We start from the raw sequence: 21568 nt of genomic DNA on the forward strand, positions 1-21568 counted from the left end.
AAGTTTCTGAGGACTATATGGTTGGTGTGCTGCAGGCTGGCTGCACATGACCCTGCTCATGATGTGCTTCATGTTATTATCATCAGTTGCACTAATTATTAGTCTGTAAATCCTAAATAAAACTTGTGGTGGGAAAAGGTGAAATGGCGCGTGTGTTTGAGTCACTGTCATGACAAATATTAACCAGGAAGCTTTGTTTGCAATTAACTAAAGCTTGCATTTCTGACTATGATAAATAACCATATTGCAGCACAGGGCAGGGACCAATCACATGACTGGAACAAACTCATCAATCTTACAGGAGATACAAAATTACAGACATTAGCCTGTTTACAATGTGTATTTTTTTTATTATGTACTCCTACTGTTTCCATTGCACACGGCCTAATAATACGTGTTTTTGCTATTGTAATAAAAATTGACAATATTAAACTTTAATCTCACGTCCTATGTTTTTCTTCCGTCTTGTTTCCTATGTGTCGCAGCAGCAGCTGGTCTTGTTTGGTTTCCCAGCAGCAGCGACGCAGACGTTAGTCATGTGGTCGGTCACGTGGTTATCAGGAAGCTGCGATCTGTTTATCTAGGTGTCATCCATACACTGCGACACCGAGCATCCTGCTTTTTCCTGGATGAAATCCGGACAGGCCATAATGACATGAATTCACTCACTGCTCGGTTGTTTATGTCGCTGGTGGCGTCCTCCATTACCGCCCTGTGATCGTCCAGGCGTCGCCGTCACCATGGCATCTTCAAGTTACACTTGCATCCAAGACAGCGCCACAGGTTTGTTGCTGCACCGTCCCTGTCTCTCTCCCTCTCTGCTCTCATGGCGCCAATCGATCTGTGTTTCTCCCTCTCCTCTGTTATTCTTCCAGATGTTTCCAATGTTTCTATATTTCTATGTCAGTGTTGCTTCAACGTGCTCACATCACGTCAGGTGCACCTCTCCTCCTCTGTGGTGGTGGCCCAATGCTGCGATGTGATTGATTTAACAAAGGGAATATTTGCTATCATCATCAATAGCTTCAAATTTTATTTATTGATCAAATTTAAGTTAAAAAAAAGGCTCCGATTTAAAACAATGATTCATTCATTGCACAAGCGAATCAGAGTTTGAACGTGCGCGTCACCAGTTTTACATCAGGAAAAATACTGATGATGTCACCAGCTTTGTCTCAGATTGGACTGAAAACAGAATACAATTTGTGTTTGGGTTACAAACTGGAGATGTGGAGTTTGAAAGAATATATCATTCAGTATGGTTAATATCATTATTATTATTTTCCTGATTGATATTGAAATATAATAAAAGAAATGTATCACACATTTTCTATAATCCCAGATGAGACCACCAGAAGTCTTATTTTACCTGCCCAACAGTCCAAACCCTAAATACATTGTTCAATATAATGTTAAAAAGAAGAAAAAACCTAGGGGCGAAAACTTATTAGATGGATCACAGATGCTGCTGCTGATGCAGCTGTTGCAGTATGGGAAATGTAGGATGGAGCGTTGTTTGGAACATGACCGAAACCAGAGACTAAATAACAGGACATCTCTGTCTCTCTACTTCAGTAGGCTACTAACCATTATTTAAACAGTCTATCTAGGGGTGGGCGATATGGCAAAAATATCATATCACGGTTTTTTAAAAATGAAGTCACGATTTTGATTTCATCACGATCTTAAATCGAAAAAAGGAAAAATAGATTTAGGCCAAAGAACCTCTCTGAATAGATTTTACTCTAAATAGTTGCAGTTTTGCCAACATGTGCAAACAACGTAAACATAGTAAAAGGTAAACAACAACACTCTGATAAAGTGCACTCTTGAACATACAAGGTAGCTTTCAATAAACATGAAAGTAAAATGTTAATGAAGACATTACTGTTTGTTTTATTCAACACAGTCATTTTAACAGGATTTTAAGTATATCAAAACACTAAATAGCTGATTGAAAAGGGTAACTGTTGTTATCTCTTTTAGCAAACTTTGCAAATGTCCTTTGTTTGTGCTTTGCAGCATAGAACTGCAATTTATAGAATGTGCCCCAGACGATCCTACGATCTCTGCACTTTGGCAGATCGTTTACACGCTCTAATCCTTCACAATCTAATATTGCCATATCGCCCACCCCTAAGTCTATCCCAGTTTTAAGTTTCAATACTTTATTGCCATGTCAACATTGTTGATTGGGATTTGTTTCAGTGGCCGTCACACACTGACATAAAAACATTCATCCAATACAATACACGATAAAATAAATAAATAGCCTATATAAAAGAAGAATGAATAAAAAGCAGGGGTTGGCAGCAACATCAGTTTACTGTGCAGCTGCATATTAGAATAAAGTGCACAATAAAATGTGATATATCTTCCAACCTTATGCCAGTGAAAAATTTAATCACATGAAATACCAATTTGTCTCCTCAGAGAAGGACAAGCTGCTGGCCTCCATGGCCAGCTACGGCTCCCAGGACCTTCTCGGGAGCGGGAGCCCTCATCCCTCCAGCCTGTTGGGCTCTGAGCTCCACCAGAAGCAGGAGGAAGAGGAGGAGGAGGCCCTCAGGAGGAAACTCAAGTACTTCTTCATGAGCCCCTGTGACAAGTACCACGCCAAGGGCCGCAAGCCTTTCAAACTGGGCCTGCAGCTGCTCAAAATCATCACTGTGACCGTGCAGGTGGCTAATGCTTTAACGCTGTAATTTGACATACAACACGTTGTTACCTCAGGCCACGCTGACATGTTGTTGTAGTTGGAGAACAGTCTGTTTGCCTAATTTTAAACAACTCAAGTGCTTCATCCTGACGGCGCTGTGGCTTCTAAACCTGCATTTTACCTGATCGCTGTGTTGTGACTTTGTCTGTCAGTTGGTGCTGTTTGGACTGAGCAACCAGATGGTGGTGACATTTAAAGAGGAAAACACTGCAGCGTTCAAGCACCTTTTCCTGAAGGGATACCGGGACGACGCTCCTCAGGCGGTCCACACACAGACGGAGCTCTACAACCAGATCCACTTCGCCATAGAGCAGGTAGAATGATAATTACTGCAGCAAGCTGTATTCTTTTCTCTTTCATCTATTAACAGCATCAGGATAATTGTTTTGGTTTTATCTGCTCATGTTTGTTAGATGATTGTGTCTGAGAGTTGTAATCATAAAGGGACTTTTGTTTCCAGCTTAAAAATTCAAAACCAAAGCATCTTTCCGCAGATAAAGCTGACATTTATTCTCAAGAAAGAGAAATAACCCCCGATTAAGATCAGTGATTTCCAGAGGTACATGCACTAGTACATATCATATGCAAAAATAATCATATTACTTTTATTTTTGGAAGATACTGTGATTATACAATCAGTTTGTATGGCTGTTTTTGCATTTCACTTTCACTGAAAAGACTGATGATGTGATTTTTGTTGGATCTCGCACAAACTAAACAAGTTATTTTATATCTGGAGAACAGACCAGGGAATGTCTGCAGCACCACAGCTCTTAAGCTGCCATGAACAACAATGTTGAGACGTACAGTATCTTACTTTTATCAATATAAATGCAGTTCCTGTGATATTGGATATTGCTTATGGCCATATATAGTGATTATTATTGTAATGATATTAATATATTAATGGATTGATTGAGCAGTCCTAGTACATACATAACCGGGGAGGATTGGAAAGACTGTGGTGCAGCTCAGCTGATATATATTGTTTAAAAAATATATAAATATACATGTATTTGTATTTGGCAGAAAATCAAACAGAAAAAAAAGACAAACTGGTGTTAGTGTATTAATTCAACGCAGCAGTAATATAAATGTAAACTTAATCTATTGGAACAACAAAGTCTAAACAAAGACTCGCTAGCAACTCCCCAAGGCTGCACATGGGTTCTTTGAGTGAATTACTAACGTGGTCTCGGTGACAATACTAACATGCTGTTAAGCAGCTGCAATTTTCTACATCTTAGTTCAATGTGTTGCATTAGCATGAGATACAAAGCCGAGCTGAGCCTGTTGGGAGGATCAATATAGAATATGATTAAACTAGTTAAGAGAACAACAAATAGTGGGAATATACCACACACTGGACTGGATTATGAGGATTTTTAAAATTTATTTCAGAGCAATGCGTTTCACATGTGGCTTCTTCAGGCTCATACTGAGCCCAGGAAGTCAGAGGTTTTTAAAGGAAACGGTACTCGGGCAATTTACATAAGTGATTGAACAAGGAGGAAAGAATTTAACAATCAAATATCAATGGCCGAGTACCATTATACCATATGAAAATGGATTAATCACATATATTCAAATGCATTTGACAACTTTACAGTAAATTTGACAATATGAAGATATCGGCAGTGCACCTTCCATAGTTTACTTAGAAAAAAAATTATAATAATACAAAATGATGATAATAATCATCATTTAATGGCTGAAGGGTAGCTTATCACTTAACCACACAGAACACAAACTGGTCCTACACAAACAGGCATGTTCACCCATCATACCATCAGAAACGTATATACACATACACAGGATGAACACAAGTATTAAAACATGGTTCTCTTAACTAGTTTATTCCTTAACCATACTAACAGCACCTCAACTGTCGCTGTGCACGGGCATTTTTCTACAGAATATGATTAGTCTTGTTGGAATAGTTCATAAAGGATTAGAAATGACATTTTCTGACCTGATGATGAAGTGCATAATCATGTATTTCAGACAAAAAAAAGTGACGTAGTTCTGCAGAAAGACTTTTGTAATTCTGAGAGCACAAAGGGGGAAAAAAAACAACCTCTACTGTATTTCAGTGGAAACACAATCAAAGATGAAACTATCTGCATGGTTTTGAAGGGGACGCATTAATGGTTTATGGAGATGTGATACCTGAGCAAAAGGGCCGTAGTATCCTCTTTGTTTTTTGTTAATATGCTCCCAGTTGAGTTTCAACTCTCTGCCCTACTTCTTCACTTCTCTTTTCCTGCCCAGTACGTGGCTCTACCTCAGATCTCACTGGGACGGTATGCGTACGTGTTGGGTGTTGGTGAAAACGGAACTGCTCTGAACCTGTGCCAGAGGTACTACAAGAAGGGCACCATAGACCCCGTCAACGACACCTTTGACATCGACCCACGAGTCATCACAGGTAGGACGGCCTTCACGTCTCACTCTCTCTGTCCTCACACTCGGATGTTGCAAACCTGTCCCCGCGTCTCCAGGAGTAAAAGCGACAGTTTTTTTTAGTTTTTTTTTTTTATCCAGCGTTTGTATTTTCTTTGCCCTTGAGGAAATGAGTGTGTCAGTGAGTCATTGTGTGGCTGCTCTTAATATGTCGAGAGGTGCCCTGCAACTGTGGCCTACTTTTGAAAGCCTTGAAATAGTTTCCTATCACAAGAGAAAACACGACATTAATGTATTTTTCCACATCCTTTAGTAGCCACGCACTCTGTGTCTGCCTTGGGAAAGGGGTTATTTGCATGCACCTGCTGATCTGGCAGAGATGGCTGCTGGCAATGCATAATAAATGTTGTGGCAGAAATAAAGCGAGATATATGAAAATTAATGTTTCACTCCACGATCAGACGATTAGATGCACACGACGATTGTGCATCAAATGATTTGAGGAAGTGTAAAGGATCGGTTTAGGATCCATGTGATATGGAAAACAATGATTTACATGGCTTCTAAAAATTGACTTCCTCATGTGATTTTTTTCCATCTTTTTCAAGTTCCTCTAATGCTATTTTCAGTTTGTTTGTTGTTTTTTTTCCCTTCCAGATTGTGTCGGGCTGAATCCACTGAATTACAGTGCTGAATACACTGACTATAAGAATTTCACTCTCAAGTTTTATAAGTGAGTTGGAAATATGCAGTTTTTTAAATATTCAACATACTGTAACAAAATGTGTGTTTTCTTTTTCTTTTTTTTTCAGTTTTACTCGCATTCACATAAAATTCTCTCTGTGTGTCACCAGGCTCATCAACGTAACTATCGACTTCCAGCTGAAGGCCATCAACATCCAGACCATTATAAACAATGAAATCCCTGACTGTTACACCTTTGCTATCACGGTAAACTCTCTCTCCTGTTGTTTCAGCGAACACCGTTGCTATGTGCTACATACAGCAGAGATAGAAACATCTCCCTATTCAGCCACATCACAAACTCTACATTAACAAATAAACCAATAAACAAATCAGACTATAAGCAGCCAACCAACCAATTATTTAGAAATACATATTAACTGATATTCAAAGAATGGTGGACTTAAAAACTGCACAGCTAATGTTCAAAATTAACAACAACATGTTGCCTGACTCTATTCAGAAAATGTTCAAAAACAAAAATCAGAACTAACACAAAACAAAGATGGACAACGGTAACAACATTTATCGAATAATCTGGAAAATGACCTAAAAACATGTAGTAATGTCTACTGAACACGTTCATTCTTTTTTTATTTATGTGCTTACTTTGATTTGCTTATTTTTGTTTTGTCATGTATGCTGAGTTGTAACTCCAATTGCACAATGGTGCTGTGTCAAACCAAAGACCGAAAAATAACCTAAACTAAAAAAAAAACAGGTTTTTTGAAGTTACCACTTCCATAATGCAGTTGTTTAAAAAAGAAAGTCCACACCCAGAAGTTGTGTATTCACCATGGTTTCTGTGTGTGCTCTCAGATCCTCATGGACAACAGGGCGCACAGCGGCAAAGTTAAGATCAGCCTGCAGAACCAGGCCTCCATAAAGGAGTGTAAAGAGCCCAACGTGTCCGGACACGGTGAGTTACTGGTGGTGGACACATAATGTATGCAGATGTTCGTTTAACTGTCTCTTGATATCAACTCCATTCTGTGTGATTTTCTCTTCACTGCCTTTGATCGCTCTCTTTTGTCTCCTCCTCCGGCAGCGGAGAGCTACGCGCGAGAGTTCTTTGATGTGCTGGTGGCCATAGTCTGTCTGCTGTCGCTGCTGCTGTGTGGCCGCTCCATCCTGAGAGGAATCCTCCTGCAGCACGTAAGATAGCAGACCAAACATTTCTACAGTATAGAGAATATAGAGATATGGTTCAATATAAATAGTTTAGGAAATTTTCTTTACTTTCTGATGTACACTACTCACAAAAAGTTAAAGATATTTAGCTTTTGCATGAAATTTCAGAATGCACCTAAAATGCACTATAACCTTTGCAGGTGAACTTAAAGGGATAGTTCAACATTTTAGCAAATTGGCCCATTGCCATAATCCCTATAGTTTTAGGAGTTGTTTTCGAGGCAAATGCAGAGACTACTTGCCGAACAACTGTCACCAACGGGAATGTGCATCAGTTATTTTGCATGAATTTACCTCGAAAACAACTCTGTCTCGTAACGTTACATTATCTCATAGCGTGGTGAATGTGCAGGCCACAACTTGTCCACCAGAGCGTTTTGGAGTTGTTGGATTGTGTATTTGATGAGTTTGATCAGGGAATTATGGCAGTGGGCCAATTTGCCAAAATGTTAAACTATCCCTTTAATTTGACTTGACCTTCTCTAAACGTTTGAATGTGCATGTCTAACCGTTCAATGTTTCAATACTAGAGCAGAACAGTGTCTGATCCATGAATCGACCGTCTTCTCTTTATCTTGCTCCTGCACCTGTAGATCAGTGGACTGGTCAGAAACCATTGACAGATTATGGAGAATTGGAACCACGCCACAAAAACATCTCTCCATAGTTCGACTTATGTTCCAGAAAACATAAAAAAACAACTGTTCAAAAATAGGAATTTGAGAACGATCCTTTGCACAACACTTGTAAACTAATAGTAGCATCATGCAAACAGCAACACAGTATTTTCCCATCCAGGACGAGACAGCTAGTTTGTACAGTGCTGTTGCTGACAGCTTCTCTACCTTCCTACAGGAGTACGTGCACTTTTTCAAACACAGACTGGGCCGCAGCGTGAGCTGGGGCGACAGGATGGAGTTCATCAACGGCTGGTACATTCTGCTCATCGTCAGCGACGTGTTCACCATCGTCGGCAGCTTCATCAAAATCGGGATAGAGTCCAAGGTGAGACGGCTGTTAACGTGTTATTGTTGGGGCTGCTCGCTGCCTGTTAGGCGCTGTCACAGAGAAATATCGACTTTAGGCTGAAGTGAAAACAGTTTTTTTTTCAGCAGTACAGTTTCTGGTAATTAATGGTGACTGTTGTGATGCAGAATCTCTCGTCCTATGATGTGTGCGGCATCCTGCTGGGAACCTCCACTCTGCTGGTGTGGGTGGGAGTCATCCGCTACCTCAGCTTCTTCCAGAAATACAATGTAGGTGACAGGCACACGCACACACACAAACGCACACAATAATGCTGCTGGGAAATCTTTTTTTCCCCCTCCTCTCTATCTTGTGTCTCTGACTTGCTGCTCTTTCTTTGAAGTGTAAATATTTTTCCGCTTCCTTTTCCCACAGATCTTGATTGTGACTCTAAGAGCTGCCTTTCCTAACGTTATCCGCTTCTGCTGCTGTGCAGCTGCCATTTATATGGGATATTGCTTCTGTGGATGGATTGTGCTGGGACCTTATCATACCAAGGTAGTCGACACACACTCGGAAAAGTCTCACTGCTGCATCATTCAGACCGGACGTATATGTCAGCATGAAATGTCCTCCAGCATATCATCTTTGTAGCCATGTATAATTAATTAGAAGGGAAAATTGACAATCAAATATGAATAATGACAACATTATATTGATGAATTACAATTGGTTTGCATTATTATGTATTATTCATGTTTAATGTGTTCTAGCTGATGGAAGGAAATCAAGCAACCTTGCAAACAGAAGATACTAAAACAAGCAAAAGTAACAAAATGAGTTACCTTGACTAGTTAGTTAGTATACTGAGTTAAGGGGATAGTTCAACATTTTGGCAAATTGGCCCATTGCCATAATCCCTATAGTTTTACAGTAGAAGTAGGTTTATTACCTTTAATTGTCGGTGCAAGCTATTTTTAGAACGGCGGAACAGAGCCGCGAGCTGTCACACAATCCAGCAACTCCAAAACGCTCTTGTGGACAAGTTGTGACCTGCACATTCACCACGCTGTGAGACAATAACGGAACGTTACCAGACGGAGTTGTTTTCGAGGTAAATGCAGAGACTGCTTGCCGAAGAACTGCCTCCGACAGGAACGCGCATCAGCATTTTTGCTGAATTTACCTCGAAAACACCTTATTATCTCATAGCGTGGTGAATGTGTAGGTCACAACTTGTCCACCAGAGCATTTTGGAGTTGGATTGTGTATTTGATGAGTTTGATGAGTGAAACCAAGAAATCCCATTAGCTTCCGTAGCATAGCTCTGAGCAGCTTGCGGCTCTGCTCCACCGTTCTAAAAACAGCTTGCACCGACAATTAAAAAGGTAACAAACCTACTCCTAAAACTATAGGAATTATGGCAATGGGCCAATTTGCCAAAATGTTTAACTATCCCTTTAAAGGACCCAACTAACCAAGGATAAAGAACTTCAACAAAGTGTTCTTACTTTTCTCACCCTGACCCTTGTGTGTGTACAGTTTCGCTCCCTGTCCATGGTGTCAGAGTGCCTGTTCTCTCTGATCAACGGGGACGACATGTTTGTGACGTTTTCCGAGATGGAGCAGAGCAGCACGCTGGTGTGGATCTTCAGCCAGGTCTACCTGTACACCTTCATCTCCCTCTTCATCTACATGGTGCTGTCCCTCTTCATCGCACTCATCACCGGAGCCTACGACACCATTATGGTACAATCTGCACTTTGGTTTCATTTTGCCGCTCAATTGTTCGTGTGCATTTGCAGTCAGTCAGTCCAGATCAAAATAGCACTGTGTTCAATACTGTGGTTTATAATGAACTATTTACTGTAGCAGCTGTTAGTGGTATAAGCTAAACTGAGATGGAGAACATGACTCCTGCTAAACATCAGCCTATTAGCATTGTCATTGTGAACATGTTATGATGCTAATTTAAATTTAGCTGAAAGCACTGCTGTACAGTTTCACATAGAAACTAAAAGACGACATTGACATTGAGAAACAATTTTTTCATCTACGTATGTCGTCCCACAGGCCCAGACACAGGAGCAGGTGCGTGTCAGTGACCTGCACGCGTTCATCGCACAGTGCACAGACACACCCACCTCTGGCAAGTTCCGTGGACCAGAGGGGTCGTCATGCTCGTTCCTCTGCTGCTTCGACTGGTGAGGAGGAGGAGGAGGGGGGAGGAAGAGGAGGAGGAGAAGGGAGTACGCAGTGTATTTGTGGAAAGAAGAGATTTTTTTTTCTCTCTTTAAAGCACCAAATTTCCACTCCAGTGATAGCCGAACTGCAATTTCACTCCAGACACCCAGCAGGGACTGTAAACGCCTTGAGAGTGAACCGACTGACCTTGGAGCACAGTGTCCTCTGTGCCCGGGTTTGAATTTTGCATTTAAATTTGTGCTGGAACGGTAGAACGCACTGCACTGTCACATGCCCAATTACCTACTCTGGCTTTTTGTACTGTATGAATAATTTATTGTCTTTTTTTTTTTTTTTTTTTTTGAAATGTCAGTTTGTGAAGGCTCTGATAAAGGGACGCGTAATGCCAGTAAACATGTTCCTTGCTGTAGACTGGACACAGGGTCCTCCAAGTAAAATGGATGCAGTCGCTCACTTGAATGCATCATGTACAGGAAAAGATTTTAGTGACTCTTATGTTAATATATATATTTATATTTCTGTCATCTGGTTCTTTATAGTAGAGGTAAAATGGACACTAGAGACAGCCATGCAGGGTGATAAAAAGAGTCATCCTGAAGTGCTGTAGGTATGCATTAGCTTCTGCAGCGTTATCAATCCGAGCTGTCCGTCCATTCCCTTTTCTCATTCCCTTTGTTCACATCCGCCCGTGACTGGAAGGAGATGATGGCTGCACAAGGAAGGACAAGCCCTGCAGGCAACCAGTTAGTCATCAATATGTATGAGCCGTTTCTGCTGTAAAGAGCCAGGTAACTGCAAGCTAATGCCCTGCAAGGTGGGGCTTTTTTTTTTTTTTTTACCATTTGGTTTAAAGTGCTCCATGCAAGAATGTGAGATAGCAACTCCTTTAGAAAATCAGGATTTAAAGAATATCAAGTGATGTTTTAAAGAAGTCTGTCATAGTATAAAAATTTTAGGATTTGCACGATGTGCTAGATGTCGCTGCCTTACAGAGGTCCTACTGTTACTTATACCACTGCAGTCTAAGCTTCAGGCTTCAAGATAGGCTAGTTAGAATTTAGCAGGGCAAATTCGACATTAACTAATTTGTCTCCTTTTCCCAATTTATATTTAGCTACAGTACTAGAGTACCAGTTTAATTTTCAGTTCCAGGAAATAGTGGATAATTAGCTTTAGCTAAGGCTATTTCACCAGCCAGCCTTAACTAGCCACTGCGGTTTGGTTTTTACATGTTTTAACCACAGAAAAAAGCATTTCTAAGGTCTGACTGTTTTTATGGAAAGGTACAATGTCAGAGAGTCAGATTCTTGACTTAACTCAGTCATTACTCCGACACTTGTAAGAGGCCAATTGCTCTTTTGTTTTATTTGTGAATGAAGAAGGGCATCTCTACAAACCAGCAGTTCTTCACTGGCACTTTTTAGAGAAATATCACTGTTACTATGGAAACTTACTGAAGTGGTAATGTCATTCCAGCAATGCTGTGTTAAGGTGAAATGAAGGGCACTGTCCAATGGAAGAGGGAAATTCACTGCACAAAATTTGCATCAGGATGAAAGGGAACAAAGGGACTTGGGATGATACACAAATGTTTGATGGTTTTGCTCTTTTTTTTAAATTTCTTTTTTATTAATTGTTTACTGACATGTTTACTTAAAATAATGGATATTGTTTACAATCACATCAGGAAGACCATGTGTTGTGTCTTAAAGAGGGTTTATTTACGCACACTTATTTGCACTTCGTTTGATTTAAATGAGTCACACGGGAGCTATATAGCACAACAGACGAAAGTACGTAATGTATGTAATGCATCAGTTAATGTACTCCTGACACTTATGGGGAGGTTCTTCGGTGCAATTTTGATTTAGTGGTAACAGAATTATTGCTTACTAGCTTTGTTTACTTATATTCTGTGTATACTGTCTTAATTATTTTACCTCATTCTAGCTCAGACGGAGTTTATCTGTTAATATATATTGTATAGGAGGAAGTTGTACAGGTTTTTACCCTCATTTGTAGTGAAACTTTAATGTGAGGATGCTGCCTTGTGAATCAAAGTACACATCAGCAAAATAAACTGGAAACACTGGGATTGTGACTAGATCAAGTTTTATTTTCATTTTATTTAGAACATTATCAAAACCATGTCTAGATATAAAGTATCTATTTCCACTAGCATGTTGATGAATTTAGTTTTTTTTTTTTTAAGAGCATGTTGTGAGTATGTATACAATCAAAAAGCAGCTTCTTTGTGAGCCTTTAACCAGTGGTTTAGTTTCATGGTAAAGAGGTATTTTTGGTACAGATATACCAGTGTCAGATTTGACATTAGCAGCACAACTTAAAGATTGGAACTGAACTGTACAAAATGTATGATGTATAAACAAACCCATATACCATCAGACTAAGGTATCTTTGCATTTTTACCATGAACAATTTAATTTTTCTTCAACAGCTTAATAATTCATAATAATAATTTATCAATTTGATACATTTTATTGATTTGGTTATTCACTTCATGTCTTGTTTATTTATTTATTTTTCAACACTTTGGCCACTATGTCATGTTAACAGGAAGGCTGAAAATGTATGGGATGCGGGCGGCTGTTAGCCACTGCATACATTTTTCATGAACTGCTCGCATGAAGTGATGGTTAAGAAAAGGGATGGGTGTGATACAAAGCTTGGATCCTACGAAGCTGTGGAGAGTTCAGTATGTTGTGGTAGTCTGGTACCACTAGAGGGAGAGAGCAGGCTCTGTCTGCAGCCACCAACAAACCAATCACAGGAAATCAATTCAGACTAGAAGCAATAATGAAATGGGAGGAAGCTAATACACAGGCACTTTGAGGGGGAGAGGAGGGTCAAAACATTAAGAAGAAGGAAGGGTTTGCTGCCTTCATTAAAGATAAATAATGCTAAGTTGCTGGATAATTAAAGTACTCAACCTTGAAGTCTACCATTATCATAGACTGCCTTGCTTTCCAACACACGAGCTAAATGGAGGCAGAGTCAGGCTTTGGCAGAGAAAGAAAATGCACTTTACTGAAGATGCAGTTGGACACAAATGAGAGAGAGCATGGGGGACAGACAAGATCAAGGCAGATATGCGCACACTCAGTCCTCTTAGTGGTATGGTTGTTCAATATCCTTAGGACTAGCATGCATTATTTACTCAAGAAGGCTACCAGGGCTGAGACGAAGCACTTAGAGTCAGACTGACAGGAACTGGCCGGCCTGACTCTGGACATCATCAGGTTTCAAGGCAAAGCTGATTAAACAGTCCCAGAGAGAAAACGCACTGTGAGGCATGGCCTTGCAGCTGGTTTCTAGCTTGTTAACTGCATTAACAGGGCGACTCACCCCCTAATCCACGATTAAATGACTGGAATAAAAATCATAAGGAGCCTGTATCCAGAGGACACAGGTTATAAGGTTATTCATCTGCATTTGCATTAAAATCACCACCATGTCCTGTGGAGATTATATGGACGTGGGCTGTGTCCTGCCCATACGCTGCAGAGGAACACGCATGACATATGATAATGGTCCATTAATGAGGTTCCTCTGCATCGTTCTTCACATGTTGCCTGTCGGTGAGAGCAGAAGCATCCTGCATGTTAATGATATGCTGTGCTGGCATCTTGTGCTCTTCAGGGAGTCCATGCTGTGCAAAGGGAGCAGCAGCCTCACCGGCATGTGTGTGCTAACCTGTGTCTGCCTGGTATTCTCATTTACACATACAGTAGCACCATTTTGTGAGATAATGATATTCGCGTTATTAGAGTGTGAAGTGTTAACGCACGGTAATGCCTCTCATGTGTTTTGAAGCCACTTGTGTGAAGAGGGATTTGATTTGTGAAGATCTCCGCAAAAAAAATGGCGACTGCGATGCGATGGGTGTGTCTCTTTGACTGCCAGCTGCTTTCTGGTGTTGGCTTGGCTGGCTCGCAGGAGATTCAGACCTCTGTACAATAATCTGACAGTACATGCTGGAATACACAAAACATAACAAGAGCATGTCAGTATCTGCTCCGACATGAATAACTAATGTGTTTGTCTAAGAGTTTGTCAAAGGTAGAAGACCCCTGACTGGAGGCCAACGCAGGTTTAAGGGCTTGACTGAGCGCCAGCCCTTTTGTGCTGTGGCTGCCCCAGCTGGACTGCGGGCCAGGGGGAAAAAACAATGAGATAAATAACACGGGAACTGTGCAGCGGGGTACACAGCCCTGCCCCTTCCTGTCTCTGCTGCTGCACACCACCGCCTGTGTGAAAAAAAAACACCTTCCTCTCTTTGTTGCGCCTGGTTTGACCATGCCAGTACGTCCATCAGCATCAAGCCAGCAGGCATCGAATCCCCCGGAGTCCGCACCCTCTTCCTGGTCTCCTTCCATGTCTCCTTTTCATACGATTGCACACACACCTGCATGCACACACTGCATGATCACACAATGAAATCCACTCACTGCTGCATGTGGGTGTCAGTTTTAACTCTGCACAATAAGATCAACTGTTTGAATAGCTTGATTAATCCTGAAAATATTTCTGTGTGTATGACTTGACCTTCAGTTATGATTGAACAGCAACACCAGTGGCATTGTTGAACGAGAGATAACACTGAAAGATAGGAATTAATCGATGGGAGGTGCAGCCCTCTAAACTGATAGGCTGATGAGGAGTATTATTGAAAAGTTCAGTGGAGAACTGAGTAAGCGATAAAGAGAGACAAGATAAAACCTGATTTTATTTTATTTTTAGCTGTCAGGTGCGAATGTAGTGTAGTTTTCAGTTTCATACCATATACTCCCCCCCCCCTCTGAGCTCAGACAAGCACTGCAGGGCCAAAGCTCCCCTCGCCAGCATTTGGAAAAGAGTGGAGTGCACCACAGGCTCGACATGAAAAGAAGCCCATCCAGTACAGACCAGTACACAAAAGCCTGGCTCATGTAGACAGGGGCAGGCGGCTGCTGGGAGCTGAGCAGCAGTGTAGCAGACAGACAGGCAGACAGGCGGCATGCCCTCCCAGACTGTCTCTGATGATAAGCCCCGTTCTGTTGAGGAGCATGGCACACCGAAACAAAAGCTGTTAAGCCGTGAAACAACGCCCCTCAGTGTCTAATTGTGACCGAGAGAGGACGCAAAACTTGACAGAGAGCCTCGCAGACTATCTGCTGCATCTTGACTTACTTCATGTCTCGCTGCTGAGCTCACTGTTTTTACCGTCTCTCAGTTTCGGCTTTGTTCTTTCTCCTTTGTGGCAAACTGAAGTCACAGGCAGGTGCACATGGAAATTTGACTGCGAGGACAAAAAAAACATAAAAATGTGCCACCCCCTGTAATCAGATGTGCACATTAGTCACATGATTACTTTCTAAAATTTGAAATAACTTTTTCAAAATCACATCGTAATAATCTTATTTACAATGTTGCAATCAACAGGTCTGCAATGCGTTGAGAGATTTTCAATTCTTCATGCAACAGTCACACTGACGGGGGACAATGCAGGCAACTTGATGCATGTGGGGCAGCGGTAATGCACCGTTTAAGTGTGAGTGTGTGTGTATGTGTGTGTGTGCAGTCGTGCATGGAGAAAAGAAGAAAAGGGTTTGAAGAGGAGAGAAAAAGGGGTGCGGGGGCCTAAGAGGGAGGGCAACAGACAACCGGGAGGATCTCGGGCAAGAGAGTAGGGTGACTTGCAAGAGGTGACATCATCCTCAATTTGAATAATCCCCCAGCCTGGGAGGTGATTGGCCACTCTTAGAGAAAGCAGAGTTCCCCTGCTATTCGCTATTCACTCCTTTCAATTTCAGCATGGCGCGCTGTGGTGGTGAATGTTGCCTTCATGGACTTGCAGTAAGCTCCTAGTTCTGAAGTTGAAATTTGTAACAAGAAAAAAAATGGAAGTTTTTTATTTTCTTTGTTTTCCCTCAGAATAAAGTGTGAAGATATGTAAGGCACTGCCACACTAAATGTAAGATAAAACCACCATTTCACCCTCCATTTAGGAGATGGGCGCAACCTTTATTAACATTATGTAGTGCTCATCTTACTGGACTAACAATATTTGTTTTGTTCTCATTCATACCTCTGTCATTGATTGATTTACCTCGTGTCACACCCAAGGCTGACCAGATTTGGCAGGGCGGATCCTCAATCCACACAAAGACATCTCTAATAGGAGACAAATAGAAATAGTTTCGTCAAACAGGTGTAAATGAGACATGATTTAATAACATCCGCATTCCACATAGGCATGCAACACATATGGGCATAATTAAACTGGGATGGATCCCAAATGAACTGGTGCTTTATTAAAATCACATTTCCACTCAGTGCATCATTGTAGTGTACAGAGCATTTAATTTGACTTTTCCTAAAGGTCCAATCACCATGATACTGCTGTTCAGGAGACATAATAATTCATCTGTTTTGTGCTTCAGCAGCACATTCCTGACACAAATTTGTACATAAAGGGGCACTCTGCTGAGTATGTACATTGGGCGAGTTCACTTAAAATATTAAGTGCTAAAAGCAGGTGTAACTTGTTTACTGTGGCTCTGTGTGGAGCTTTGTGAAGAGCTTTGTAATTGTTTGGTCAATAAAATGCAACAGAATTGTGAAAATGTATCAGATTATTTCCTGGCCGGTAATTTCCTTTGGTGTTCACATGTTGTCTTATATGACAAGTATCCCCAGCCAAGAAATAGTCTGGCACATAACTCCAGAAAAACGGTGAATAGTTCATGTAACACTTGTGTTTTTGTAGGCCTGCTGATTAGCCATTAGTGACTACAATATGTGACTAATTAATTACTGAGCCAGTCTGGCTGCTTCCCCTTGTTTTGAGTCAACTGGCTAGGCCAAGCTAACTGGCTGTGGGCTATCTTCATGTTAAGCCTACCAGACATCACAATGATTAGCAAACCTCTAATATTATTAACTCTTTATAGGGAACAGAATAAACATAATATGTCCCATTGCCGAGCTATTCTAAGTAACGTTAGGCTATCACGTGATTTTTCAGCTTTTTTTTAATTATTATTAATTAATGGTCGATTTTTCACACTAACACATAAAGAATCTGGGGCTTTTGGGCCCCAATGATGAGTTAGTACCGCTAACAACAGCTCGGGATGATTACGGGTCTTTTCATGTTTTGTCCTTTCATTATTCCCAGTTTTTCCTACAGCACCTGAAGGCAGCGGCAGCCCTCTCCTCTCCTCCGCCTGTCCATCCATCCGCTCACCGGTCTACTATCGTGTGTGTGTGTATGTGTGTGTGTGTGTGAGTGTATGTGTGTGTGGACTGAAGCGTCATTCTCCTCCTTTCTTCCTTTCAGTGAACGCGCATCACTTGTGAAAAACGGCGCTCGACACCCAGAAGTTTCTTGTCCGTCGGCTCCGACAAGGTTCGGCTCGGCTCGGTCTGCTCCCACGATTTCCTTCCGTCTACTTCCCGGTTTCATTTTTATCTTCATCCTCACTTTCTGTTTTTTTTTTCTTCCTTCTGACTGGAGGATTCAGTCGGGGTGTAGTACTGGCTAACGCTGGGCGTAGCTGGAGAGGATTTTGCTAGCTCGCCGCTGCACTGACTGGTAAGGACGAGGTTTTTAGTTTTTAGTTGTAGCTAGCATGCTAACTAACGTCAGTTTGTAACTACTGTTAGGCTAATTAACGTCTTTTTAAATATTATCGTTAAGTCCGTTGTCCGTTCCTTGTCAGACGTTGGAGTCTCAGTTGTACTCACCACGTTATCACTTGTGGTTTCCTAATCCCGACCGGTGCATCGGAATTGTACTGGCTCTTTGTGTGAATGAATAATTTTGATAAATACGCTGTAGTAACTGTTTAGTGTTAGTGTCACTACGTGTGTACGTCGATGAGCCACCTGGCCTCAGACTGACTGATTCCCGGGGAGAGAGGGGCTGATGGGGCGGTGGCAGGCAGACAGACTGCTCGGTGGCTGGAAGTGCTCAGCAGCGGATCTGTTGGGTCAACCTTAGAACATTTATATTGTTTTAATTAACGCTGTCTTTTCCCCAATATTTCCAGACAGTTTCCTTTTGATTTTGTAGGCATTTAGTTTGCCCTTTCCCTCCCTAAACTTTTCATTCTTATCTCCTCTCCTCCTCCATCCTCCATCGCGGATGCCCATTGTTCTGCGATGGGCCAAGTGGTTGGTGTGCGTGAGCGCTAAGAAATGTTTCAGCCGCCTGATCATTTTTCAGATGCCCACTCAGTTTTCTGGTAAACTAAACAGAATAACTTAGGGGCATTTGTGGCATTTTAAAGCAATATTTTTTCCTCAGACCTTGGGGGGTGAGTGTGTGTGAAGCAGAAATATCTCTGAGAGGGCTGTGCACAGACTCAAGCTGGCATGTAATCAGAGGTGATTAATGTCACCCCCAAAAGTGATCAGCTATTGTGGTGTGAGAGTTGAAGCTGGAGGGGCCCATAGCTGCTCCTTCACTGAGTCTCTTTTTTGGTGAGTGAGTGCAACAAGACAGATTACACTCCCCTCTGTAGAACAATGGGGAGGAGAAAACACTGCCAGCTCCCAAAGCCTGGCCAAGAGCATTTAATAAACGGCAAACATGCAAGCATTGAAAATCTTTATCCTCAGCCCACAACTCTATTTCCCTCCTCTGAGGTGCCGCAGACAGCGACATAAATTGTCTCAAGCTTTGTGGCCACAGTGGGCATGGCTCTCTCAATAATTTGTGGTGATCGACCATGAGGTATTGATGTCATCCTGAGTAAATGGCATCCCAGGGCAACTAATATGAGGGCTTGGATTGGAGGCGCTCCAATACTCTTAAGTCAGAGGTGGGCTAAGCCTTCAGCTAGTCCCCCCCACCACCACCCCACCCCACCTTACATGGATGAGAGAATGGCTGACTCACAGTGTTGGTGGATGAGGCAGGGAAATGGAGGACAGGCAGCCTAATGCAATCATGTGAAATTAAATTTGGCTGCCATTAAAAACCACACTCTGATTTTATGAAGTTATTTGATGGTCTTAAAATATTATTAGATAGAGGATGACGGTGCCAGAGGCACTCCATTTTCTGAGGAAGTTTTGTATGACACTAGAATAAATGAAGCTGATTATTGTAATGGAGAGAAATATATTTTTTTTAAAAACTGGGTGCAGTCATATCCGCCCCATTGTGGAGTGGATTGTAGTTAGTTTCTTCTTTGCTTCAGTGGGCTTTTCTTTGACTGTATCACTGGTACTGTAGGAAGGGCTAGAATGAAGGGTGTGAGTGTTTACAGCTGCTCAGTGCAGTATAAGGATGAGATCACACCGCCAGTGTCTGAACAACCCTCCATATACCGTCACTGCCCACTGATTAAAAAAAAAATATATATATATATAATAAATTAAATAATGTATGGTGACAGATCTGCAGTCATTTTGTTGATGATAGATATGGATGAATAATATTCAGTGTAATGATAATAATATATTTATTGTGCACTGCACACTGGCTTGTAAATGAAAAGTTTGATTGTTTTATGTTGATAGTGAAGATTGACATTTTCCATTGTTTTTGCCAGTTCCCAGCAATTTATTGACAAATTATCTGATTATCAGAAAATGTATTGACATTTAGTTATTTCAGTCATTTTTAGTTGTTGCAGTCATCAGAGTCATCAGACTCTTTAACATAAATGTTTCATTATTTTTCAAAATGATTGCAAGCATTAGCATTTATAGACAGAATCTTCATTGATTGATTGAGAATATGATTGGCAGATGAGTCAATTTTAAGGATAATCGTTAGTTGCAGCTGCAGCGGGATGAAAACCACAGCATCTATTCAGGTTAAAACAGACACAGGCAGACACACAAGCAACATGTCCCCTCAGTTGCCATTATTCTACGCTAAACATGCTTAAATTTTGTCAAAGAATAGTTTCACATTGAATGACTTTCATGAGCTTGTATTTTAGGGCAATTTAAATTTTAATGACCTATTTTGCCCCCAGCTGGCTGCCAGAGGCAAAATGGGCTGCCTCACTCTTGAGAGGGGGCGATGATTGTTGCATTAATAGATCTGTGTGTCAGATTGCCCTTAGCCCGGGGACTGGTGTTGGGGTGGGTGTGACTCACAATGAACCCCCCCCCCCCCTCAGCTCTGAACTTCTCAGTTGTGACAAGGGCAAGCCTGTGCTGCTGGTCATCCTCAGGCCTTTTTCAGCCTGAACCCGTGACCCCTGCACTTATTGGCGTCATTATAAATTGCCACCATCATCTTTAGCCCCTTTTTTTAAGTCATGAACAACAACTGCACAATAGTTTCTTTTTGGAGATTATCAAGACCCCCCAACAGAAACGGTGTCTCAGGCTGAATTTCCTCCTCTGTTTTCTGGGCGATTGAGGGCTTGAGGAAACAGCCAGCAGCGCTGCGGTGAATTTGCACAACGTAGATAAAGCAGACACAAACTTTTGCTGTTGTCTGCGCTCCCAGTCGTGATAGCGGCGGCCGCTGTCACAGTTGTCAGGGCATGCAGTTGGCAACTGGTGGCGTGGTTTTTTGGAGGATGTATTTGCCAGCAGCTGCAGTAATTTGCTGTGTTTGGACGCTCTGAATTCCTCTGGTGGGAGGATGGATAATAGACATTCGCAGGCCTGTTGCTAGGCTTCAAGACCAAATTTGTTTTCATGGCACAGTGTGGTAGCAGTGCCGAACTGTTTGGTGTAACACAGCCTTGGAGATCGAATAAAAAATGAGGCCAAAAATGACATTTTGTGATGTGAGTCATCAGATTTGCTTCACTACCTGTGGCGCACAGATATTGATACTGATATGGATGCCAGTGGCTTCCTCATCGTCATTGCCCTGATGTGGTCGGGGCTACCCAGCCTGCCCTCACCATAGCCGTGTGGGGAATGATAGGCATCTGTGCCAGACACTGGCGCTGACAGAATGATTGACTCCTTTACCATAGGCAGCTGTGGGGACCACTTTGTTTCCCTGTCATATCCATTTCCGCTGGTGACATTTAAATCTGGCTCTGCCCTGGTTCAGTGGATTTGTTTTCTACCGCCCAGATCCATCACCAACACTCTTTTGTCTTTATGGTTGAAGTGGATGTGTTTTAGAAAAAAACAAGGAAAACATTGTATTCAGGCGATTTGTGTGGTTTGTGGTTTAGTTCTTAGAAAGCCGTTAGATGGTCGGTGCCGGTCTGATCGACCATCCGACCTATCTGCCCTCCTGCGAGGGATCAGATTCCATCTGGAACGTGCCTTGTTCTGCTTCAAACAGGAGGACATAATCCTCTTACGGACACAGAGTCGTTCCACTTGTGCGTTTGTCCGTGTCCCCTC

At 41.8% G+C, this 21568-nt stretch overlaps 2 protein-coding genes across 3 annotated transcripts in view; both read left to right on the top strand.

The window, feature by feature from the left end:
• The first annotated feature begins 540 nt into the window (after window positions 1–540).
• Window positions 541–12320, top strand: mcoln1b (mucolipin TRP cation channel 1b). Its single transcript, XM_085784939.1, has 13 exons — window positions 541–783; window positions 2434–2681; window positions 2872–3033; window positions 4991–5147; window positions 5780–5855; window positions 5977–6073; window positions 6686–6785; window positions 6915–7021; window positions 7913–8062; window positions 8212–8313; window positions 8459–8581; window positions 9566–9772; window positions 10097–12320. Exons 1-13 carry the CDS (start codon window positions 741–743, stop codon window positions 10229–10231), a joined length of 1707 nt encoding a protein of 568 aa, XP_085641065.1. The 5' UTR covers window positions 541–740; the 3' UTR covers window positions 10232–12320.
• Window positions 12321–17467: 5147 nt separating this feature from the next.
• Window positions 17468–21568, top strand: part of prr36b (proline rich 36b) — a 33863-nt gene continuing 29762 nt past the window's right edge. The window contains exons 1-2 of one of the 2 annotated variants that reach the window (XM_085784948.1): window positions 17543–17654; window positions 17748–17825. The gene's annotated coding sequence lies outside the window, so the exon portion shown is untranslated. Of the gene's footprint in view, window positions 17826–21568 lie in introns of both variants that reach the window. The other variant, XM_085784949.1, reaches the window with a different exon arrangement.

The sequence above is a fragment of the Trachurus japonicus genome, chromosome 8, assembly GCF_045865225.1.
Source record: "Trachurus japonicus isolate A0001 chromosome 8, Traja_1.0".
In the NCBI taxonomy this organism is placed as follows: Eukaryota; Metazoa; Chordata; class Actinopteri; order Carangiformes; family Carangidae; genus Trachurus; species Trachurus japonicus.

Excerpts from the sequence above, each read along its gene's own strand:
- mcoln1b (XM_085784939.1), top strand. The coding sequence starts at position 741 with ATGGCATCTTCAAGTTACACTTGCATCCAAGACAGCGCCACAG. Across the intron at positions 5,856-5,976 it reads TTCACTCTCAAGTTTTATAA|GCTCATCAACGTAACTATCG; the intron begins GTGAGTTGGAAA and ends GTGTGTCACCAG. Across the intron at positions 9,773-10,096 it reads GAGCCTACGACACCATTATG|GCCCAGACACAGGAGCAGGT; the intron begins GTACAATCTGCA and ends GTCGTCCCACAG.